Source organism: Panthera tigris, chromosome C1 (assembly GCF_018350195.1).
Source record: "Panthera tigris isolate Pti1 chromosome C1, P.tigris_Pti1_mat1.1, whole genome shotgun sequence".
NCBI lineage: Eukaryota > Metazoa > Chordata > Mammalia > Carnivora > Felidae > Panthera > Panthera tigris.
In genome coordinates this window covers 104,976,059-104,993,547 of record NC_056667.1, presented here as the reverse complement: position 1 = coordinate 104,993,547, position 17,489 = coordinate 104,976,059, and the positions used below count along the sequence as shown (strand labels likewise).

The 17,489-nt window shown below is 43.7% G+C and overlaps 1 protein-coding gene across 3 annotated transcripts in view; it reads right to left on the bottom strand.

Moving 5' to 3' along the window:
• Window positions 1–476: 476 nt before the first annotated feature.
• The window catches only part of PIP5K1A (phosphatidylinositol-4-phosphate 5-kinase type 1 alpha), a 38,228-nt gene continuing 21,215 nt past the window's right edge, over window positions 477–17,489 (bottom strand). For all 3 annotated transcript variants that reach the window (XM_042994094.1, XM_042994092.1, XM_042994093.1), the window contains 13 exons: window positions 15,644–15,724; window positions 13,794–13,924; window positions 13,234–13,351; window positions 12,869–13,021; window positions 11,848–12,147; window positions 7,482–7,687; window positions 6,612–6,695; window positions 5,739–5,787; window positions 5,457–5,541; window positions 4,242–4,388; window positions 3,907–4,036; window positions 851–899; window positions 477–567 (listed from right to left, as the gene is read on the bottom strand). In XM_042994094.1, coding sequence (XP_042850028.1) covers window positions 565–567; window positions 851–899; window positions 3,907–4,036; window positions 4,242–4,388; window positions 5,457–5,541; window positions 5,739–5,787; window positions 6,612–6,695; window positions 7,482–7,687; window positions 11,848–12,147; window positions 12,869–13,021; window positions 13,234–13,351; window positions 13,794–13,924; window positions 15,644–15,724 — 1,536 coding nt within the window. In that variant the 3' untranslated portion in view covers window positions 477–564. The remainder of the gene's footprint in view (window positions 568–850; window positions 900–3,906; window positions 4,037–4,241; window positions 4,389–5,456; window positions 5,542–5,738; window positions 5,788–6,611; window positions 6,696–7,481; window positions 7,688–11,847; window positions 12,148–12,868; window positions 13,022–13,233; window positions 13,352–13,793; window positions 13,925–15,643; window positions 15,725–17,489) is intronic.

Below are 17,489 nucleotides of genomic sequence, written 5' to 3'. Positions count from 1 at the left end.
ATTGTGTGCTGTGCGCTAGTCTTTCTTTTCCTTTTTTTTAAGAAAAAAGAAAAAAAAGGAAGTTGGGAGTTGGTTTAACACCATTACTCCCCCAAAACCTTTACAAAAGTTACCAGGGTCTTCTTCCAGAGAAAGAGCTAAGGTGGAGATAAGGTGCCAGCCAGTCTGTCCTGAGGAAATTAAGAGTCCAGCTCCTGGTGAAGGGTAGATGAGGAGGAAGAAAACCACCAAGTCCAGCAACCCCGCTTCTAGCAGGAAGAACTGGGGGCTTGAAAACAATTCATTTGTGGAAGCCAAGGCTGGCCAGTTGAAAACTCATGCCACTCAACTCAGAAGTGGGGAGGACGCTGCTGTCCTCAACTGTCCGAGGCACTAAGGCCCATTTGTAAGGAAAGGGATGGAGAAGACGATCTTCTTCAGGAAAGAGACAGCCCCCCTAGCCTCCAATATGCTTCTTCTGTGATGACCACGAAGAAGAAAACTCAGCATTGCTGGGGCAAGGGCTGGCATCTTGGGATCACCAAGCTGGTAGAATCTTGTTCTAAGTCTTCTGAATTTTTTTGCTCACTGGAAAGGGAAAGAGTGTAAAATTAAGGATGTGGAGTATGAGATGAGGAGCCAGGAATGGAATTCAAGTTAATTTCAACCTGATTAAAAGAATTAAGAAGTCTTCTTCTATTTCAGTCTCTGCTTGCAAGTACAAGGTTCCCAAACCACAAAATTCAAAAAGGCAAGATTCAGGGGGGCACCCAGTCCCTTAACCTTGCCAATTAACTCCTTGTTCCACTCCATCAGTGATCATCTTTATACCCTTCAAAGCATTTACCTCCCCCACATCCCAGACACTCACATGGGTGAACTCTGACTCTGCAACTTCAGGCTTTTCCAAGAGGATTGAACTAACAGGAGAAAAAAAAAAAATGGAGGCAGAGAGAAGTATTAGAAGATAAAAAAGAAAAAGGACCCTCCTTTCAAGTCAGATCTTATACTGCTTCTCCATATTTCACTTCAAGATCAATTTAGGATTCAGAAAGAAAAGGTTAAGAAACTACCAGATTTAGAAGCATGCCATTTTAATTAACTATTTATCATCTTGAGTACTACAAAGTATTTCCTAATATCCTCCCCTTCTGTCCTCAATTCCCAGGTGTGGCAGGCACTCAGTGATCACTGCTGCCTGATATTTATGCCATTGTAAAATTTTCTTTTGAATGTAGGCTGGATTTAGTGATTCTCTTCTAGTGGACAGATGAGAAAACATCAATTCTGAGATTAGGTTACCAAATACCCTACCTAGCTTCCTCTTTGGCTCATGCTCTGTTTGCTCTGAGAGAAGCATGTGACAAGGAACTAAGGAAGTACCACTGGCCAACAGCCTGCAAGGAACTGAATCTTGCCAACAACCACATAAGTGAGTTTGGAAATGGATCCTTCCTCAGGCGAGCCTCCAGATGAGGCTACTTCCCTTACAAACAGCTTGAATGTAATATCCTGAGAGACCTTGAGCCAAAGGCACCCAGCTAAGTCACAATGAAGTATTTAAGCCACATAAAATCTGAGATAATAAATGTTTGTAGTTTTTAGCTGCCAAGTTGGAGATAATTTATTACACAATCAATAATACAGCTTTTTGTACTTGAAAGTGAAGTGCTGCTGAACTAAAAATCTAAAAAGTGGAAGTAGCTTTGGAAGAGGGAAGTGGGCTTTAAGGAAAGTTTTAGTGAAAGTTTAAAAGTGCCATGAATATACTGTAGAATTTTAGACTTGAATAGGTGAGTGGCCAGTGTGGGCTGAAAGGAGAGTAAGAAAGATCTTACTGGCAAGTGAAGGAATTTAGTGGAACAAAGTTTAGCAACAATATCATATGCAGTTATGTGAAAAGTAGAATATGTGCCTAATGAACGGGGTGATCTAGCAAAGGAGAATTCTAAGCAAAGTCCTGAAGGTGCCATGCAATTCCTTCTTAATAATGCTTAGAATAAAACTTAAGAGAAGAAAAAGATTAAGGGAAGGACTATTAAATAAAAGGAGGACTTGCCAGGACTTAATGGTTTTGAAAATTCTGAGCCCCTCCAGATAGCAAACCACGCTGAAATTAAGAAACGGCTTGTGAACAAGCAAGGTTTTATAACCTGAGTACTACCAGGAAAATGTGCCCTAAAGACAAAGCCAATGGTATGACTGTAAAACATTTTTTTTGAGACCTCAGAAAAATCAAAGTTTGTTGGTTAGAGTACTATTCAATCATGCAAAAGGCCATCCAAAAAGATTAATGTCTTGTAGATCCTCTCAACAACAGGATCTCTAAGAAGCACAGGGCTTATATCAAGACGGTCAGTATCTGTGGGTGTGGCTTTTGTCTGAAGGACTGAATCCCAATGAGATTCATAGGAGGTCCACAAAATCTATGAGGGCATTATAACAACAGAAACATTACCAGCTTGGACTGAAAGGGACAGAAACAGTACAAAATGAAGAGACCACTGGACCCTAAAATTGTACTGGCAAGAGAGCAGGCTGACAAAACTACTCAGCTGCAAACACATTCTACCTTTTGTGAAAAGGGAAGACCCAGAAAGCAAAACCAAGACTCCAAAGGGTGGAGCCAAGAGCCATGGAGAATTACCCCCATGTTTTGAGACTCGATAAAAGAAACTCCAACAATCGCTGGATTTTGGACTTAGCTATGCACCAGTGACTCCTCTGTGCCTCCTTCGCTCCTCTTTTTGTACAGGAATGTGTACAGTGGTTATCTCCTTACTGCCTCACCACTGTCTGCTGGGTATGAAGGGAGAAAACCTCTTTATTTTTCACAGGTCAAAAGACTGAGAGGAACTATACTCGAGGAACACCACCTGGGGAATTCGTTCAAACCAAGACCTAATTCAGAGGACAAAATTCTGGAATTTGAGCTGCTGCTATAATGGGGATGGGACTTTTAGAGACCATGGGAGCCAATGAACGCATTTTGCACATGGAGGGATGTGAATTATTGGGGGCCAGAAGATGGACTGTGACAGGTCGCTCATTAGGTGGCTCCCCATGATCTCTGCTTCCTGATATTCATACCTTTGTGTAAGCCCTTCTCCTTGTGAGTGTGGGCGTGTGGGCCACATTTAGCGACTACAATGCAGTACAGGTGACAGGATGTCAATCTTGAGGTTAGGTTACAAAAAGATTATGGCTTCTGCAAAGGTGCATGCACTCTCATTTACTCACTCTTGAGAGAAGCCAGCTGCTATGTGCTGAGTTGTCCTAACAGAGAGGCTCACATGGCAAAGAACAGGGAGGTCCCTTCCAACAGCTGGTGAGGAACTAATGCCCTCTGTCCAGTAACCCACAAGGAACTGAATGCTGCCAATAAGCACATAAATGAGCTTAGAAGTGAAGCCTCTCAGTCAAACCTTCCAGACAAGACAGTAATCCTGGCCAACACTTCATGAAGACCCAGATTCTGACCCACAGAAACTATGATATATGCTTGTTATTTTAAGCCACTAAGTTTTAGGTTAATGTATTATGATGGAATAATCAACACACCACGTAACAAAATTAAATCACAATCTTCATACTGGATTCTTTTGCAAGATTGACTGTTCATTTTCTTCACTGCCCAGGAATCTTCCCAGGCTTACAAAATAAGCAGAGAATTCTCATCTAACTCATCAGGAGATAAAGGGGCGTGTTTTGACTGAATATCAGAAAAGTCTTGCACACCCCCCTAAAGATGGAGAGATATTGACACTTTTCCAAATCACTAGAGATCAGCTAAAAGAAAGTAAACCTGCAAAAATCTAGTGAGGAGCAAATGACAATGATCTCTTGAAGAAACAACTTATGGAGGTTCCTAAGGACCTGAAGAGAGACATGAAAAGATTATATGGAGAAAGGGGCCAAGGAACCAACCTTGTAGATTGCATTTGTAAAGTCTCTCCAACTACAGGTGAGAAATAGGGGTCAGGAATAGTCGTGACCTCACTGATTTTCTCCAAAGGTGGAGTCTGAGGTAAAACATCAGGACGACCGAAGTGGACGCCTGGAAAAAAGAAAAGGGAAGAAAATCAATAAATAAAAAAGAAGACAAAATGGGGTGGGGAAAATATGGGGGGGGGGGGGAAAATGAAGCAACTTGGCTTTTCCTGGACAGGAATGGAGAGTAGAGGTCCTAGGCAGATAAGACAGGGCTCCGAAGGAAGGGAGGGAGTGCCCACGCACATGGGAGCCCCAGCCCTGGCGCTGACCTGGCTCCACTTCCGCCTTTGTTGTCACTTGTGCCTTGTGCTCCCCAGAGACCGATGTCTGGTAAGTAATGCAGGAGTTGCCGCTGGGGCCTGCTCGCCGAGAGAAAGATGAGCCAGACCGAAACTTTTTGGAAGGAGAGGGCTTCACTTCAAAAGGGAAAGAGAAAGCCTACTTAGCACCCACCTAAGAAACCATCACCAAGACACAGATACAAATCGCCAGCACCCCCAACACAAACCCAAAGGTGCTCTGCAAAGCGGGCAGAAGGACTAATGTCAACAAAGACAAGCTCTATTAACTACTCTTCAGAGGACAGGGTGTGCATCTTGGGTCACCTCACTTTGGAAAGCAGAGAACCTAGACGAAAGGAAACACACACACACACGCACATCTTTCCCCTGCTACACGCAACCTCGATGGCTTTGCTTCCACCCGATGAGATGTCCTCCGCTCCGTCATCCCCTTGTTCTTTAGTAACGTCCTCCAGGTCAAGCTGATGAAGATGACCCTTTCACTCTGCATCCTTGTAGCACTTACGCACACAGCACCGTGATACTTTACACTTGTTTATATATCACTTTGAAAAGACTTTGAAAAGATTTTTCCATGTTTCTTTAAGACTGTCTGGCATGCCTAAGTCCTCTCTGCCTCACTGAGGGACGACTGAGGCCTAAGATGAGGAGATGGGAAGGAGGAGTTGGAAATGTGCCAGGGTCAACAGCATGGAAGGTTTGGGAAGAAGAATACTGGCACTTTCCAGTCACAAAAGTTGAGGAAAGAGAGTGAGAAGGACTGCTAAGCAGAAATCAGTAAATGCTTCTCCAACCCTTTGATCCCACTCTGAGAATTCCTTGGCACTGGGGATATGAACAGAAAATAGAACACCTGTGATATCCTTGTCTATCTCTGTAAGTCTGGCTCTATCTCAGCCTGTGGCGTGGATCCTACTCCCACAACGACACTTTTTCCCCACCAATCCCACTTCCTAGAAATGCCCTTCACCTCAATGACACACGGAGGGACAGCCAGGGGGAAAGCAGCAACTCGGAAACCACGGGAACAGACAGTGTGACTGACATAAAGACGGGCAGCAGTTCTCACGGGATGTGGGTAGAGCAGAAGAGGCTTTGGCAGTTCCCTGACAGAGGTGTCTTGCCCCCCCATCTCCTGGAGTAAGGGAGGCACTGGGGGGTCATCTGGTAGAAGCCACTTACAGGGTATCTTCTTGAACACTGTGCTGCACATGAAGCGTTGGAACCGTTCAGCATAGAAGCCTGGCCGATGCACCGATACGGTGTCCTGCAGAGCAGAAGAGAGGGCTGCAGAGTTAGAGATGGGAAGGCCCAGCAAGAGGGCCTCTATTTAGTCCTAGGGCTGCTTTCCCCTAGGCTGAGACCCAAGCAGAAGGGCAGAACCCACAAATGAAATAAGAACAAACGGAGGGGGCAAATCAGAACTGAAGGAGGCAGGAGAGCCTCTAGCAAACTGCTACTCACCCCATCATGTACCAGAGCTTTCCAAGAGTGCTCCAACTTCTTAACAAACCTGCCGAGAAAAATGTTTATCACACAGCCCCACAGTTTTTAAGTGAATGACACAGTTTTCTCTTTTAGAGTTGAAGAAGCTGGGAAAGCACTCCCTCTATAAAACTGGCTTTCCAAAGAACAGACACAGTCATGCTTGTTCAACATGGAGATCAAAGCTGTTTCCAGGGAAGTCACTTAGCTTCCCATAGAAAGAGAGCAGTAATTATGTCCCTGGTAAGTCAGAGACAAGAGCATTTATTACAAAAGGAGAACTGAAGGAATAGATGGGTATGCTACTAGGGGGAAGAGAGGAATTAAAACTGGATGATAAGACGCTGAAACGGTAAACCAAGTATTGTCCAATCCTCAGTAGTAGCTGAAACCTGGGATCCAGCATTCCCAGCTCTCCCCTCACTACCACCTCACTACCTCCGTTCCACAGGCTAACACTCTGCACAGAACACAGTGATCCTCTTGTTTTTCCTCTGAGGAAAGGGGAACGTGTTTCCAGCTGTATCCCAATGTGGAGTGTGACTCATCTCACAGGTTTCTCACAAAGAGCCAGACAGATGGTGTATTCTACCCTGGTGCTTCTGAGGACTGACTCAGCTCTCCACAGAGGTGTATGTTATGTTTGGGGAAGTGGCAGGGTAATGAAGCCAGGGAGACAGGCAAAATCAATGAACCAAACCATCATTTAAAACCTAATGAGGTAAGCAGCTGGGCTGCAACTCACTGTTCTTGTTCCAGGAAGAATTTAGTGACAAACCCACCTGAAGGAGAAATGTGAGTGGTTATCTGCAACCACTCTGCCCCCTCATTTGGGATCTGTGCACTCCTCACCTGTAAGACTGAAGAATGTCAATGATCCCAATATAAAGCAGCAGCCTTTCCCCCTTACTATTGCGGGCCGGGATGCCACCCATACTGTTCCGGAAGACAAGAAGAAAAGAGTTAAGAAAATCTTTGGCCTGGCACACGGGGTTCTCGTAACCTCGAGTCAGATCAGGACAGGGAACTGAGACCTAAACATAACCGTCCCATCTCCCATAAACTGGGGAAGAGTGAGAACCTTCCTCCATCCCCAAGAACCACTCTGGAGTACGTATTACAACCTCTTTGCCTCCAAGTTTCACTCACCTGCCCCCTCCGACCCTAATTCCACCAAAGAGAATCTAATATCACCTCTACTCAGCCATGTTGGAAACGTTCCGATAACTGAACTTCCTCAATACTTTCATATTTTAATTCACGCCCACTAGGACACTCTTCTTGAGAGTCATGGTATCCTTTACCGTGACTTAAAACTGAAACTACCTACAAGACATTTATACTTCGCGGTAAATATGCTTCCCTGATAGATCCACCGTGGTAAGAAGGACATCTTCCATAAAGCTGCCTATAACAAATTGCTTTTGGTGAAGTTTTAATATAATAGGCAGATGTGTCTAAGACCCTGAGTAGATTCTTTTCAAAAAGTCTTTTAATTTCAAATAGTTCTCTTTCTCAGATGTGCTATAAATCCCCAATTTAAGACTTCTTCCTTTCTTTTTATATTCTTAAGAAAGTTCATTCTATAGTTCTATAAATACTAATACTGTCAACTTAACTCCTGAATCAGGGTTACTCTTATTCCAGAAGCTGGGTCCCCTCCTCAAGAAAAACCTACAGTGAGTCTATGTTCTCCTTTCCGGTGTCCCTGAGCCCACTCACTGGTCATCAGTCTCCATGGTGCCACCTCGCCGAGCCTCGCCCTGGATAGATTCCATAGCTGTAGAATAGAGAGCCTTTTGGGGGGCTGGTCTGCGAGTATCAACTGAATACTGTGTTTCATTGCCTAAGGGTTCTCGTTGGGCATGATCTATGTTATGGATTGACATCAAGAGGCTATAGTCCATTATCTTGAAGCTCTGCAGCACCTAAGTGGAAAGAAAACAAAAACAAAAACCATGATCTGAGCCTTGGGAGGTAAGAGAACTCTTTTTCAGGACCTCACAGCTTTCCTGATTCAATTCTTTTTTTGTTTTTTAAAGACATATTTTTTAAATATTTAATTTTTTTAAATTTATTTATTTTGGGGAGAGACAGAGTGTGAGCAGGGGAGGGGCAGAGAGACAGAGACAGATAGACAGAATCTGAAGCAGGCTCCAGGCTCAGAGTTGTCAGCACAGAGCCTGACATGGGGCTCGAACCCACGAACTGAGATCATAACCTGAGCTGAAGCCTGACACTTAACTGACTGAGCCACCCAGGCACCCCAATGTTTATTTATTTGAGAGAGAGAGAGAGGAACGGAGAGAGAAGTGAGAGAATCCAAGCAGACTCCACATCATCAGCATGGAACCCGATGTGGGGTGTGGGGCTTGATCCCATGAACCATGAGATAATGACCTGAGCCAAAATCAAGACTCGGACTCTCAACCGACCAAGCCACCCAGGTGTCCTTCAATTATCTTTTTTTTTTTTTAATGTTTATTGGTGGGGGGTGGGGGGAGCAAAGAGAGGAAGAAAGAGAATCTCAAGCAGGCTCTGTGCCGACACAAGGCTCGAACTCACAAACCGTGAGATAAATGACCTGAGCAGAAACCAAGAGTCAGATGCTTAACCAATTGAGCCACCAAGGTGCCCCTTGACAGTAAACCTCCAGGGTTAACTACATAGGCTTATCCTTTGCTCCTCCTAGTCCCTGAAGAAGAACACATTAACCTCCTCTGGTCACCATTTACATCCCCTCAGCTTTCTTCCTTTTGAGTAAATATATATTAGACCACTGCCTAGCCCACAAGACGCTCTTTGTTCTTTCCTTGTATCTCTTTATTATTATTATTGAGCATTATTTTCTCAAGGGAACAAGGAATACATACTTGAATTGTAAAGAATCCACAAGGAAAGTCTGGTAAAGTACACTTCGTGATAGAACAGATCTGCTGCAGGACCTTATATGCCCAGCTTCAATTCAGTTCAGTATTTAGCGAAGCCCTAACATCTGTATGCGCTGTGCCTGCTTATTGGGGTACAAAGATACTTGAGAGGTTCTGTCCTCAAGGATATTATAATTTAGGAAAGAAAACTACAAAAATAAATGCAATACAGTCTACTATGTGCAACAACAAAACTGCTTACATGACTAGTGTAGAAGTCAAGAAGTGATACATAAATAAGCTTATGAAGGATAAATTGGAAAATAAGTCCAAATAAAGGCCTAGAGACATGAAACAAACAGCATGTTACATCCTGTGAGATGTAATTTGGTACTGCTAAAACAGAAAATGCAAAAAAATGGTGTGGCAGATTACAGAGGTTGATAGGGGCAAAACAATAACAGGCCTGATGTGTCATATTAAGGAGCCTCGATTGTGGGGTGCCTGGGTGGCTCAGTCGGTTAAGGGTCCAACTTTGGCTCAGGTCATGATCTTACAGCTTGTGGGTTCAGGCCCCATGTCAGGCTCTGTGCTGACAGCTCAGAGTCTGGTGCCTGCTTTGGTGCCTCTCTCTACCTCTCCCCTATTCATGCTTGCGGTCTCTCAAAAATAAATAAACATTAAAAAAAAAATTTTTTTTTAATAAAAAACAAGGAGCTTGAATTGTATCCCACAGTTCTCAACCCTCCTTCCATCCCAGAACAGCGTGTGAAAGGGTGTACTCCCACCAGTTCCAGTGGCCCACTTTGGTGATGCAGCTCAACCAAGGGTGTTTTGGTAGGTTGGTGGAGGAAGGGATGAAGAGAGCATAGGAGTGATTCTTTTTTGTTGTTGTCATTGTTGGAGAAAGAGGGGGGTGGGCAAAGTGAGTGAGTGAGAGAGACAGTGAGTGAGTGAGAGAGACAGAGAGAGAGACAGAGAACTTCAAGCAGGTTCCACACCCAGAGTGGAGCCCAACACAGGGCTCGATCTCACAACCTGAGATCATGACCTGAGCTGAAATCAAGAGTTGGATGCTTAACCAACTGACCCACCCAGGCACCCCAGGAGTGATTCTTATTAAAGTGTGAAACCAACTCTCTGCTCCATTGTATCTAGTCCTTTCAACCAAAGGACTCAAACTAACATATAGGCATTGCCCTGTAAATAGATGCAGAGTAAGCAAAGAACAAGGATGGACAATGTTACGGAGTAGAGAAAGATCCTACAGTAACAGCTGAGGAAAAAAAAAATCAGTAGGAAAAAGTGTCACGAAAAACAAAAAAAAGGTATGTTAAGAAAGTGGAAATAGTCAACTGTCAAGCTGCAGAAAATTCAAGGAAAGACTCTGAAGTAGTCTCAGGGCACTTGGGTGGCTCAGTCGGTTAAGCACCTGACTTTTTTTTTTTTTAAAGCTTACATTTTTAAATTTTTTAAAATGTTTTTATTTATTTTTGAGACAGAGAGAGACAGAGCATAAGCAGGGGAGGGGCAGAGAGAGAGGGAGACACAGAATCCGAAGCATGCTCCAGGCTCTGAGCTATCAGCACAGAGCCCAATGCGGGGCTTGAACTCACAGACCGTGAGATCATGACCTGAGCTGAAGTCAGACACTTAACCGACTTGAGCCAGGCGCCCCAGCACCTGACTCTTGATGTCAGCTCAGGTTATGATCTCAGAGTTCAGGAGCTCAAGTCCTGCTTTGGGCTCTGCATGGACAGCGGGGAGCCTGCTTGGGATGGTCTCTCAAAATAAACATTAAAAAAAAAAAAAAGTAGTTGTCTCTATTTGGCATCCCAGGTCGTCACTGGGGAGAACAGTTCATTTGAAGAGAGAGCAAAAGCCAGGACAGTGGGTTGAGGCAAGAATAGGTGAAGATAAATGAAAAGGAAAAAACAGAAACATCATTAGATAGACACACTGAAAAAGGACCCTCCTAACCTTAAGATAAAAGAGAGAAAAGTTTGTACGTAGAAAGAAAACAGTTGGTAGAGGCGGAAGCCAGGGGAGAGAAAGGAAGGAAGTTGTGAAGCAGGATCCTAAGGAAATAGTCCTGCAAAAGGGACTGACCCGGACTAAGACACCAAGTTGGGCAGAAAGGAGATTAAGGATGGGTGACTGCAGACATATTTATAAATTGGAGATGGGGGCAGGACAAAGGGATGGTATGGAACAGAAGAGCAAGGTAGTCTGTTGAGAAACAAGGCTGGGGGATAAAAGTTAGAAAATGGTTTGGAGACAGTCCCAATCATGTGACATCTGTGCTGAAAGGAACAGGAAGTGGACTGGTGGACAATATTGAGGCTGGACAGCATCAACCTATAGAGATGCCAGTAGACACAGGTGTGTGATTTCCTTCAGCAGCACACAGCTTCCAAGATATAAATGTGGATTTGGTAGGCAGGACCAAGATCTGAGGAATGATGCTAATATGCAAATAAGAAGAATACAGGATTATGAGGCCTAGGAGAGGTAGAGAAGAAAATGAAGCCTGTTGTGGGGAGGATAAACAGAATGTAAAAATGTAAAGGCTCAGCAATGACCTAATGTAAAAGTTATTTTATTTCAATTTTTTAATTAATTTTTTTAAATGTTTTTTAATGTTTATCTTTGAGAGAGAGAGGGCGGGGGAGGAGCAGAAAGAGAGAGAGATACAGAATCTGAAACAGATTCCAAGCTCTGAGCTGTCAGCACAGAGCTCGATGCAGGGCTTGAACTCATGAAACAGGAGATTATGACCTGAGCTGAAATCAAAAGTCAGTCACTTAACTGACTGAACCACCCAGGTACCCTGTAATTAATACATTTATATAAAACAATTTTTTTTTAATGTTTATTTTTGAGAGAGAGAGAAACAGAGACAGAGTGTGAGCGGGGGAGGGGCAGGCACAGAGGGAGACACAGAATCCAAAGCAGGTTCCAAGCTCTGAGCTGTCAGCACAGAGCTCGCTGCGGGGCTTGAACTCTAGAACTGTGAGATCATGACCTGAGCCAAAGTCGGATGCTTAACTGACTGACCCACCCAGGCTCCCCTGTAAAAGTTATTTTAAATGAAGTCTGGGACATATAGAGCTAAGGAACTGAGTCCCATCTCGTACAGATTTGATGGGAGAATAATAACCTGTTTAAGTGACTGAAATTTTTGGTATCTGAGAGTAAAGGAAATATGACAAACTCACCAAACAGTCACGCTGTAAGGTCTTACATAGAGCATTGTACATATCAGCATCCAAAAAAAGACCATCTGGAATGTCTTGTAAGAAGTCCAGGTCTTTAAAGGTGGGTAGAGGCTTCTCTCGCTCTTTTTGGGAAGCCCGCCGTTTGTAGGTTGAGCCCTTGAGGTCATATTTGATGTGCATCTTGACTGACCGTGGTAAGAGATTGTTCATCACCACAATTCGAATGTTCTTACCACCTGCCTGCACACAGTACAGTCCATAGAATTTAGGCAGCAAAGTGCGAGGGTTCTGGTTGAGGTTCTGTGGGCATGAAAGTAAAAAGAAGTAAGACAACAAGTCAGCTGATTTTCAGTGAAACTCAAGGGCAAAAAGTTGCCACCCATCTTTCTTTGTCTGCTACATGGGGTTCAGGTCCAATCTGTCTGCCCATAAGGCCACATCATATTTGCTTACAATTTTCCAACACATCTATCTCAGTGATCCGATTACCATCAAGCTGAGCCACAGACCCTCCAATCCAGTAATCAGTCAGCATACTCAATGTATGATGGACATATTCTTTCAAAGAGGTTCAAGAGAAGATCGTATTGAAAAAGTCTTAACTCTAAGCCCTTGGTATAGCATATTCTTGTGGGTGTGATGTGAAGCAAAACTAACTTCTCCAGAAGCTCCAAGGGCAGTCAATCAGAGTAAGATGGAATAGAGTACTATCAAGGGAAGTAACCCTCATTCTCCTGGTGTAGGAGGTAGACTAAGAACAGAAAACAAAATTATCACTGAATATCACCTTTGGGTAGGACGGTCTAAGCCAAATAACATTTAAAATATGACAGATAAAACCCTTTTGGCCCCAGAGAGGCAAGAGAGATGGGCCCAAAAGCCCCAAAATGAATTACGTCTTTAAGACAGAAGTGCTGACATCATGTTGCCCTGCTGACAAGAACCACCCCACCCCCCAACCCCCACCTTGCTCAAGAGTGGAGTGGGCAGCACAGGTGGCCAAGTGCTCTTCTTTTCTCACCATGTAGTATCCTGGAAGCAGCTTCTGCAGAAACTCCGCCTCTTTATGCTGGACCGTTTTAATGATGAATTCATCGTCACTGGACACATAGAAGAGGGAACCACTGGCCCCAGAGCTGCAGAGTTCAATCAGTGGCTCACTGCAGAGGGAGTACTAGGGCCCAGAAAGAAGAGAGCAAGAGGTTCAGAAATACCAGGGCTTGTCCAACCAGAAATTAAGTACAGATGCAATTCTAAAGTACAGAAATTAAGTACAGATGCTATTCTAAAGAAAGACTAGAAAAGCAAGACTGTGGAGAGAGGGTTTTCCTTTGGGAGGATCCCTCTGGTACTGGAGTCATAGGGTCCTGAGATCCAGAAGCTTACCAAGTAATCATCAGGCCGGATACCAAATAACTCCCGAAAGTAACGGAAGGCAACAGGTGCATAGGTTTTGAAGCGAAAGTCATTGTAGTGATGAGCAGGAGTCAAGTTGCTCCCTTCACTGTAGGGTTAAATAGAAGAACTTATAATTTACCAGTCCCTGTCAACCAAGGAGTCTACCCTGGACAGACACTCAGTCACCCAGAGGCAGGTCAGTACATCCCTTCTGAGAGAACCAGAGGTATTAAAAGAGGCAGTTACTTAACGGGACATTGGCACAATATGGGGATTAAGACACGGGCATAGAGAATCACACTGCCTCTTACCTAGTGCACTAAATTGCTTTTACGGCTCACTCCACAGGCCAGAGGCTCATGGAAGTACTCAAAAAACAGCATCTGCTCTCCAAATTCTCCAGTCCCACATCACCCCAACTAAGATCAAGTTAAGGACTGGACAGTGGGCACATGCCTATGTTAGACCTGAACCCCTAAAACTGCCCTCAGGTTGATATGAAAAAGCCACACTTCCCAGGAAATTCCCATGAACATTAACCTCTGTACCTGGGAAAGAAGATACTCTCCACCACATAGAAGTCTTGCATGAGGACATCACGCTCTGGTTTGGTGCTCAGGCTTCCCACAGTGTGAGTAATGCCTAACTGGATGGCACCTTTCAAGGCAGATGAGGTTGTCTGAGAAACAGAAGAGAAATGAGAGGAAAGATTCTAGTATTAAATCTGATCAGAACAATAAAAACTCTGGAGGGAAGAGCCAGAAGCACTCCAAAGGCAAATGCCCTTCTAATACTTCAGACTAAGCTGGGGCAATCCAGTTCCTCCAACCTCTTGCTTAACTCGGCAGTTAAGCCTGGTAAAGACTGGCAGGGTACAAAGATACACAGTAGCAATGGCAGACTGTCTGAGTCAGCCTCAGCTAGGCAAGGTGTTCCTGCCTATCCATATCTACATTTGGAAGATAACGTCCTGAGACAACAATCTTATATCTCACTCCAAAGGTTCCTGCCCCCAGAGTACCTGGGGCTTCTCCAAACATTTTATTCATGGAATATAGAATGTAACTAAAATTAACTGATATTTTGATTGACTACCTGGCTACAAAAGGCCTTTTAAGTCCTTTTAAGGCAGAGCCTGATTGGTGTCCCAAGGACAACAGAGTGGCACAAAATAGTTCCTAAGTGAAAAAAGCCTGAAAGACTCAAATTATTTCCGCGGGAAGTATTTAGATTTAAAATGATCACCCTATGGTCAAGAGCCCCACTCTTACAATCCTATAGGAAATTATCAGATCATCTAGATCTGTGCTGCCCAATACACCAGCCATGCATGGCTATTTGTCAACTTAAAATCAAAATAAACTAAAAATTCACCTTTTCAGTCTTACCAGCCACATTCAAGTATGACCAGTGGCTACTACTGGATAACACAGATTATAGCACATTTCAATCACTATGAAGTTCTACTGGACAGTTTTGCTCTAAATGATTTCCCTCATCCCCAATCCCCATCAAGTATTAAATTACTGGTACTTCTATTTAGTCCTCATTAAGCATTAACATTAAAACTAAATAAAATTAAAACTAGAGGCTGGCTCAGGCGGTAGAGCATGTCTCTTGATTTTGGTGTCATGAGTTTGAGTCCCACATCAGGGGTGGAGATTGCTTAAAAAAAATTTTTTTATAACTAGATTTTTAAGTGTGTGCCTCTCCAATTAGACTAGAAACTCATCTTTTTGTCTCAATGTTCAGCACATAAACAGAGCTCGATATATATCTGTGGAATTAACACTGGGCCTTGGGCCCATTCCCAGGGAGGGCCAGGTGCCCGACAGACTTCAGTCCACCTCTATTACTTGGGACAGTGCAATAAAGGCAGAGAACACATGTAAGAAAAATCTACATGGGCCAGAAACAGGACTCCAAGAAATCATCACACCCCATATTAAACAAAGTATAGATGCTCAATGGAAGGTTGAACACTGTCCCTTGGGAAGCCTGAGAATCTCCAGAGTAGTCCAGAACTGCAAGTAAACTCTAAAGTCCAAGTTGTATGATAGTTCTTGCACAAAGGCTTAGGATATCAAGGAATGAGACAAAATGTGGAGAATATCATCAAGGGGACAGAATTATCCCTTCCTGGAGTAAGATGAAAGGGTTCCACCCAGACATACCTTTTTTTTTTTTTAAATGTTTATTAACTTCTGACAGAGACAGAGAGACAGAGCATGAGTGGGGGAGGGGGAGAGAGAGAGAGAGAGAGAGAGAGAGAGAGAGAGAGAGAGAGAGACACACACAGAATCCGAAACAGGCTCCAAACTCACAGACCGCAAGATCATGACCCAAGACAAAGTCGGATGCTCAACCAACTGAGCCACCCAGGTGCCCCCAGACATACCTTTTTATATGTCGTCTCTCCTGAGGAATCAACACCTCGGTGGCCTATTTTCTTCATGGGCATGCCAGAGGCATATGGCACCTGGAAAAAGAAGAGTCAAAATTAGCACACAATCCCCATGCCATACACCATACAGCTACTGTGATGGTACATTAAAACAAACCGAAACACTCAACCTACCCTTTCTAGAAGAACATTTTATAAAGTCTTCACAAGATTCATTCCGTGCAAATACACAGCTCTAGTGTTGCTTCCCAATGAATTAACTGGCTAAAAGAACACAGAAAATTCCTAGGCACAAATATTTCACTTTTTTTTTGAGAGAGAGAGAGAATGCAGGCTGGAGGAGATGGAAAAGGGGGGACAGAGAGAGAGAATCTTAGGCAGCCTCCACGCTCAGCACAGAGCCTGATGTGGGGCTCGATCCCATGATTCTGGGATCATGACCCGAGTTGAAATCGGAGTTGGACTCAGCTGCCTGAGCCACCTAGGTGCCCCACATGCTTCACCTTTGATCCTCAGAAAGATGACATTTAAAAAATGAGTACCAGGGTGCCTGGGTGGCTCAGTTGGCTAAGTGTCTAACTCTTGGTTTCTGCTCAGGTCATGATCTCATGGTTTGTGAGTTTGAGTCCCTTATCGGGCTGCGCTTGCTTGGGATTCTCTCCCCCCCACTCCCACCTCCCCTACTAGCACTCACTCACCTATGCTCTCTCTCTCAAAAATAAATTAAAAAAAAAAATGAGTATCATTAAGGAAAAGCAGAAACAAGAGAACTACGAAATAGCTGCTCCAGGAAAAAGAACAAACCTCAGTTCACAGAAGCAGATAGGTTAAAAGTAGTTCCACAGACCTTCTTTTTTTCACCAACCTCCTTTCAGAAATTACTAACTCTCTAACCTTCAACCCGACCTGAACACTATTTGCCCAAAGTGAATTCACCAGTAACAATGATCTAGCCACTTGCAAATGAAAGTACTGCTAGTTGAGGCACTAAAAAGCTGAGGCAATAAGAGGACTCCTGAGACAGGGGCCTCAGGGCCATGAAGAGATTCCTGTGAATGAGCTTTGGCTTTGTTTTCCACCCACATGACAGCCCCTGAAATGAGGAAGGAGTAACACAGTACAGCAGCTGAGCCTAGAAGGCAATTCCCCACATCAAGATGAAGCACAAGACACAAAGGTATTCTTCATGAAGTCAATACTCCTTAAGTTAACAAGCCAGAGGCAAAAAAGCCCAGTGTAAATAGGGTATGATGATCTTAGGGCCTGATATTCAAGTTTTACTGTTCTTGCTGAGGCCCTTAGTGTCAGAAAACCTTCAGTAAAGAATCTCAAAGATCTTGAAAGAGGTTCTCAAGAGAAAAATCTAAAATCACAGGCCAAAGGGGGTCTGCATTCTGAAGCCCTGTCATAAAACCGAGGAGAGAGGCAAGAAGTAAGAAGAGATTCAGGAAATAATGAATAGAAAGAAAGTTAAGCAAATGGAAGATATTCTGCACAGAAAAGAAAAATTTGGGCAATTAACAGCATCTGTATGGTTAAAAGTTGTTCTTTAAATTCACTGAAGCTATGTAACCAGAAGGCAGTAACAGCAAAAACCAGAGAGTGAGCTTTAGTGCCAGACTGTGCAGGTTTTAACCCCAGCCTTATCGATCCCACTTGTTGTGTGACCTTGGGCAAGTTACAGAACCTCTAATCCTCACTCTTCTTATCTGTAACACATGGATAACAATGGTACTTAGTTCACAGTGGTGTTTACAGGACTAATTAAGAATAAAGGGCACTTAGGTAAATTATTTACTCTCTGGTACACTGTATTTGATACATTAAAAAAAAAAAAAAA